The 7,142-nt window shown below is 40.3% G+C and overlaps 1 protein-coding gene across 1 annotated transcript; it reads left to right on the forward strand.

Annotated features, from left to right (window-relative positions):
- The first annotated feature begins 821 nt into the window (after positions 1 to 821).
- fads2 (fatty acid desaturase 2) lies at positions 822 to 7,117 on the forward strand. Its single transcript, XM_056386937.1, has 13 exons — positions 822 to 1,053; positions 1,596 to 1,864; positions 2,714 to 2,824; positions 3,195 to 3,392; positions 3,490 to 3,591; positions 3,662 to 3,787; positions 3,876 to 3,936; positions 4,017 to 4,093; positions 4,328 to 4,425; positions 4,826 to 4,922; positions 5,034 to 5,113; positions 6,217 to 6,342; positions 6,580 to 7,117. Exons 2-13 carry the CDS (start codon positions 1,664 to 1,666, stop codon positions 6,629 to 6,631), a joined length of 1,329 nt encoding a protein of 442 aa, XP_056242912.1. The 5' UTR covers positions 822 to 1,053; positions 1,596 to 1,663; the 3' UTR covers positions 6,632 to 7,117.
- Positions 7,118 to 7,142: the final 25 nt, after the last annotated feature.

The raw sequence follows: 7,142 nt of genomic DNA on the forward strand, positions 1-7,142 counted from the left end.
AAACAACACTTTTAAATTCACTTCAGTTCAATTCAATTCAATTCAATTCAATTCATTTCATTTCAATTCAATTCATTTCAATTCAATTCAATTCAATTCACTTTATTCCTCTCTGAGGGGCAATATGCAAGGTCGAGTAGTAATCACATAGAAGCCTATAAAAATTCAAAATATGTAAAAGGATAATAGGTATTCCTGTAATATAATAAGCATAGCAGTTGAATAAATACAATTACACACAGTGTCAGTCCACTTGAAAGTATATGACTGAGGTGACAATCCAATGCCAAGGCCATGTGCCAGAATGAAATGAATACACAGGTTCTCATTATGGCTCTCCCTTATATCACTTATTACATTTTAAAATATGCTCAAATTGGCCAAAAAAATCCACTTACATATATTCATCAAGCTGTATTTGACTTTTCTTACAAACTATATGTATTTAGATTAATGAAATACTTACTGAAGGGACATCAACAATATATATTATGTATATGATACACAATACAGTACATTTAACAACATTAATCATATCACTTTGGAGTCTCACATCATTGACATTAAAGAGTCTTTTTTATGAAAAAGGCACATTCAATCTACTTTGCTTCAGAAAAAAAAAAATCTATATGAAATTATACAGTGGTAGTGTTGAGTAATATCGTACATTAGTGAGGAAGCTCTTGAATGTGCGTATGTGTAAATATTTGTTATAATGGGGGATAATGTCAGACCGACGTCCACCTACTGACTCTTTCCATCTCAGCGCTCAGGCGACGCTGCAATGAGCAGCTTGTTGAGCCCATTGCACATGAGCCCGTCTGTCCAGGATATACTGTTCGCCGATTGGCCCAGAAACCCTCGAATGATCAGCTCGGAATTTCTACTGAATGAGAGGGTGAATGTGTCGCTGAACACATTAGGAAAGGCACAGGATGGATTTTGGGGGTGTTTACTATTTAAAATGGACCTGAACGGAACGGGAGCAGATAAAGCGAGCTGGTCTGCTGATGTGACTGAAGACCAAAGAGAGTAGCTAAAAATCTGGAAACTGTAAGTGTGAAATATTTCTCATCTTCATGTAGTGGGCCTGGGGGCTGCACAGCATGCCTCCCGTTATCCGCGATGATTGTTGAATTAATCAAAGCACAGGCGATAAACGTTCACCGAGGCGCAGTTTGTGGTTTAATAGGTGTGTTTGTGACCTGTTTTTACGCATTAATGGCACGTTATGATGAACTGCGACCACCTACACGCGCTGCTATAAAAATATACGACGCGGGTTACAGCCTAAATATATATTATTATCGGAAATGAATGTAGAGATGTGCTCTTGACATTTTGATTCATGTTTAATGTCGATACAGACAAATGATGAAACACGCGCCAGCCTCCTGGTTGATTTCATCATCAATTATTAGTGATGTTGCCCTGCTCTTTGTCTGACTTCACTTATCAGCTGATGGTTAAAGTAAAGAGAGCAACAGGTTAAAACCTCCTCCTATGAAAGCTGCTCCCTCTCAGTCTGTGACTCTCAGATTGCTGTTAAACACACCTTTTTTTTCTTCTTTCTTTTTTTTTTTTTTTACATCCAGGTGTCAGACTTCGTGGCTGAGTTGCTGTTCAGTGCGCAGGAGGATCAAGGCCGGAGACAGCGGTGAGGATGGGAGGTGGGGGCCAGCTGACAGAGCCGGGCAGCGGGCGTGCTGGAGGCGTCTACACCTGGGAGGAGGTGCAGAGCCACAGCAGCAGGAACGACCAGTGGCTGGTCATAGATCGAAAGGTTTACAACATCACTCAGTGGGCCAAAAGGCATCCAGGAGGGTTTCGTGTCATCAGCCACTACGCTGGAGAGGACGCCACAGTAAATATGCTTATTGTTTTCTTAGTGTATTCTTCAGAATAAAAGTCATGTATAAACACACTTCAGAGAATATAACTGTGGTTGTGGTGTTCATACTAAGAGCATTTACTTCATGCTACTTGATACTTCCACACCACCACATCTCAGGGGAAAATACTGCAGGATACATTTTACTCCATTACATTTATCAGACAGCTGTAGTTACTAGTTACTGAACCTATTCAGATTTTACATAAAAACACACGTTGAGCTCATAAAATCCAACACATCATTAAATATTAAAACAGTGGTTAACCCTTCACAAAATAGCAGCGTCTGGGATCCATGTCAGATTCAGGTGTCTATGAGTTGTTAGCAGTCAAACCAAAGAGACATTTCCCATATAAACTTCTTCTTCATTTAAATAGCTGTTCAAGAGAAGAAAAAAAAAAGCAAATGTCAGAGAAAAGTGTGAAAAATTAAAACAAATTTGAGCAACAGAACTTTTTTCAACTTGTTTTTTCTTCTTTCCTGCACCATCAATCATCTCATGACGCCTGTTTTAACGTGTGATCCTGAGGAGGGAGCCTGACCCCTAGTTCAGAAACTAATCTACCAAACTGTATAAAACAAAACTGGCTCCACCTCGACCAGATACAGAGCAGCAAAATGCAGTTTATGCATTATTGATATCAGTGATAGCAACTTAAAAAATGAAACACTAATCAGTTTCATTTTTTTTCATATTTGTGAAGAACACTGGTAGTTTTATTTAAGTAAATGGTCTGAGTGCTTCTTCCACCACTGATGAATCTACAGAACTTTTCATTTACCTCATGACAGACAGGATTTCTCATCTCTGTTTTCCAGGAGGCGTTTGCTGCTTTTCATCCTAATCCAGCGTTTGTGCAAAAGTTTCTGAAGCCCCTGCAGATCGGAGAGCTGGCAGCGTCAGAGCCCAGCCAGGACCGGAACAAAAATGTGAGACTCATCTCAGCTTCTTCAAAGCAAACCTCACTTTATTCATGTAACAGTTTTAGTCTCACTGTGACATGCACGGAAACACCTGAGGAACAAGATTAGGTCAGACCATTCTCAGAACTGCTTTTGAGTTGACTTTTTAGGCACGTGTGAGATTCTGGACACTCGTGTTTTGTTAGCTGTTAGATAACTCAAGCTGCTTTTGTTTTCCTCGTTCTTTACTGTATGAAAAACCTTGATGCTACGTCTCCGCAAATGCTTTAAGAACATACATTTCTCTAAAACTGGCAAATGCCACAGCAGAGCGTCACCGTTTGAGCTTCACAGGATGTGTCTGTTTCACCGTCTCCTCCCTCCTCTCCGCTCTCAGGCAGCAATCATACAGGATTTCCACGCTTTACGTGCACAGGCAGAGAGCGAGGGTCTGTTTCGAGCTCGGCCTTTGTTCTTCTGCCTCCACCTGTGTCACATCGTGCTCCTGGAGGCCCTCGCCTGGCTGATGATATGGCACTGGGGAACTAACTGGATGCTGACGCTTCTGTGCTCGGTTATGCTGGCGACCGCTCAGGTGACTCCGACACCATCATCTCTTGGTCTAAACGTTTCTGATGACGTCTGATTCTGTGGCAAACAAACCTCAAAATACCACTCTTCTTCTTCTCTAGTCGCAGGCTGGGTGGCTGCAGCACGACTTCGGCCACCTGTCTGTCTTCAAGAAGTCCCGCTGGAATCACTTGTTGCACAAGTTTGCGATCGGCCATTTAAAGGTGATTCTCAGTCATGTATTTCTTTTCTTAATTTTTTTTTTACTTAGATATTAAAATACAGTTTTCCTAGGGAGCCTCTGCCAACTGGTGGAATCATCGACATTTCCAGCATCACGCTAAACCCAACGTCTTCAGAAAGGACCCTGATGTCAACATGTTGAGCATCTTTGTAGTTGGAGCCACTCAACCTGTGGAGGCAAGTAGCACAACGCTGATATTTCTGATTCCTGATTTAATCTTTCACTAGCTGCTTACTCTTAACTCTGTTTTCCTCTCTCTTACAGTATGGCATAAAAAAGATCAAACACATGCCCTACCATCGCCAACACCAGTACTTCTTTCTTGGTATGTTTTTCAAGAGTCATTTAAAATGAATGTGAGCACCAACGTGTTACAGGACTGATTGGTAACTGTCTCTCTTACAGTCGGACCACCGCTGCTCATTCCAGTTTTCTTCCACATTCAGATAATGCACACCATGATCTCCCGCCATGACTGGGTGGTAAGAGCCTGTCCTCTGTGTGGCACGAACAAATCTAAATTAGTTTTTTTCATATAATGTAGCCTAACAGTTCTTAATGTAATGATCTGTGTTACAACATTTAAAGAAAAACGGTTTACTCAAACACTGCAGAGTGAGTATGACACATGTGAACATATGGAATGAGTTAGGGAGCCATGAATCTTGATAACAAATTCATTAAATTAATCATATTAACCTGCTTGTCTTGTGAAGGATCTGGTTTGGTCCATGTCGTACTATCTTCGCTACTTCTGCTGTTACATACCCCTGTATGGCCTGCTGGGCTCAGTGGCGCTCATCAGCTTCGTCAGGTAAAAGATCTTGTACATGGTACAAACACACCTCCGATTTAACATACTAAACGTATGATGCAGCACATCCTCTGAAAATACATCTGTCAAAATTTTGTCGTAGGAACTTTGTGGTAGATACACATTCATTGTCAGTGAAATTTAAATGGGAAGGTGGTCTATAAGGCAACATACCAGAACCCTGGAAACTTAAAAGTTGTGCTTTGTGGTGCTTTATATCTCATAGTGAAAAATCATTAATAAATGAGTTATTCACATCAATAAACCCATTAGTCTCAGCTTACAAAGACTTGTAGAAAAACGCTTTATTAGGAACGATGCTCAGTTTCTTACAACACCTCGATCACATGGTGTCACACATTATTCAGTGACTGGTTTGGCATTGTTGTGAATGTTACAGGTTTCTGGAGAGTCACTGGTTTGTGTGGGTGACTCAGATGAATCATCTGCCAATGGACATCGACCATGAGAAGCACCAGGACTGGCTAACCATGCAGGTACCTGGTTTATGAAGGAAACCTCCTAAGTGCTGTGAAATCCACAGTCACCTGCAAGTGATGCCGATGTATGAACTCCTCTGCACTCTTCTGTCTGCTCTTCTTCTTTAGCTACGGGCCACCTGTAATATCGAGCAGTCCTTCTTCAACGACTGGTTCAGTGGGCACCTCAACTTTCAAATCGAACACCAGTAAGTAGGAGTGGACTCATCAACTGAAAGTTTGTAGGAGAAACACAGAGTTTCTAAAATTTAATGTCAACTCAATGAAATTAGAAGCAATCTTTCTACAGATACAAAAGGCATAGAGGGTCCGTCAAACATCTCTGAAAGCTTCTGCTGCATCAGCACCATCGAGTGCTTTGAGGCCAAACTATTACAGTCCAGGACCTCTGTGCTTGCAGACAATGTGCTGAGCACAGTCACAAGAGACTACTGAAAATCATGATACCAGTAATGAACTCTTTAAGAAGCAGTGGCCAACCATTACAAACTCAAACTGTGCAGCCAAGCACTCCCCAAACCCACTGAGTTTTCATTTTAGATTCCACTGAAGAGTTAGAACAAGCTGATGCAGTAGAGACCTAATATGACTGTAGAAGATCATTTTAACAACCGTAAAGCTGCTTGGTTTCAGGTTCAGTAGCTATTTCCCATTATTAAATATTAAAGGGTGGAGCAATCGAAGTTAAAGTTATAGGGGGAAAAAAAAAATTTTTTTAAGAGGTTAACACCCAAAACGTGATTATCTGCTTTTAAAAAAAAAAACAACAACCAGAAAATCTCTCTTCTTCAAACTCTTCAAACTTTGGAAGGAAAATATGTCCATGTAGAACACCAACACTCAGATTGATTGAGGGTTTGAGAAAATAGTTTTTCAGTATGTAAAGTATTTATATTTCTGGATCTTGAGTGAATTTGAAGCGCAGAGTGATGTATCTCGTGCTTGTGGAACTGAGAAAAGACGATAGATTTATACTTTTTAGAGATAATTCAATCTTCATTTCTGGGTGAACTATATTTTCAATGTCCAACTCGCAATTATTGATTTGTCTGTGTCGTCTGGAAGTGAACATTTTCTGAATGTAAGTAGACATGTCTTGCTGTACAGGTGTCATTGCAAAATAATACACAGACACCAAAAGTGAACTTTTGAGTGCGAACCCATTTAATAAAAGCTTGCCATTGTGCACAGGCAACCGTCACTACACTGAACCGCTAAAAAACAAATGCTGACACAGGTCGGATGTGTTATACAGTCTGATGAACTCACTCTGCTCCTTTTGTCTCTGAAGTCTGTTTCCTACGATGCCGCGCCACAACTACCACCTGGTGGCCCCGCATGTACGTGCACTGTGTGAGAAACATGGGATTCCTTACCAAATGAAAACTATGTGGCAGGGCCTCACTGATATTGTCAGGTACGTCCAATAATGACTAACTGATAAGACTTATTACACAGGACAGTTGTTTTTTTCTAGTTTAAATTATAATAATATATTGGTTACAAGATGCATGCGAACCCACAGTGACAGATTAATGAACACAGTTCATGGTAATTCCACAAAGTACATACTCCCACAAGGTCTTGGATTTACAAACAAGAGTGATGGTCCACTTGCTGTTTAACTAATGTTTTTTTGACTTTTCTTTCTCAGGTCACTGAAAAACTCAGGAGATCTGTGGCTTGATGCATATCTCCATAAATGACAAAGTGTATTCCCTACACTATACCTGAAAGGAGCGATGTTTCTCTCCTCTTCTGCATCACAAATCGATTGTATCTGTTTGGTTTTATAATCCAGTGAAGTGTGGGAATGATCTTTTCTCTCCGTTGGTGTTATAGTTAAGTCTTAGCTTACTTTTCAGATTCTGTGCAGGATTTATTTTAGTGCACGTAGGATTGCCTTACAGTATCTTAAGCAACAGTAGTATGCTGTTATAAATACAACAATGAAAAACTGATCGTGAGTTATTTACAGTGATGTTTTTTTTTTCTTTATCTATGATGTGTGATACCGTTTGAACAATAAAATATGACCATTACGCTGACAAACGCCAGCTCCGGTGTAACAGGGTTAAAATGTTCTGCACTCGTATTTATCTCCTGTCAAACATAAAGTTTCCTTCTTTAACTGCAACTCTTTTCTCATCTATTGATACAACAATAAAGAAACTGTGTTGGCTGTTTCTCCACCTCTGGTATTATTAATCCAGACAA

The sequence above is a fragment of the Seriola aureovittata genome, chromosome 10 (genome assembly GCF_021018895.1).
Source record: "Seriola aureovittata isolate HTS-2021-v1 ecotype China chromosome 10, ASM2101889v1, whole genome shotgun sequence".
In the NCBI taxonomy this organism is placed as follows: domain Eukaryota; kingdom Metazoa; phylum Chordata; class Actinopteri; order Carangiformes; family Carangidae; genus Seriola; species Seriola aureovittata.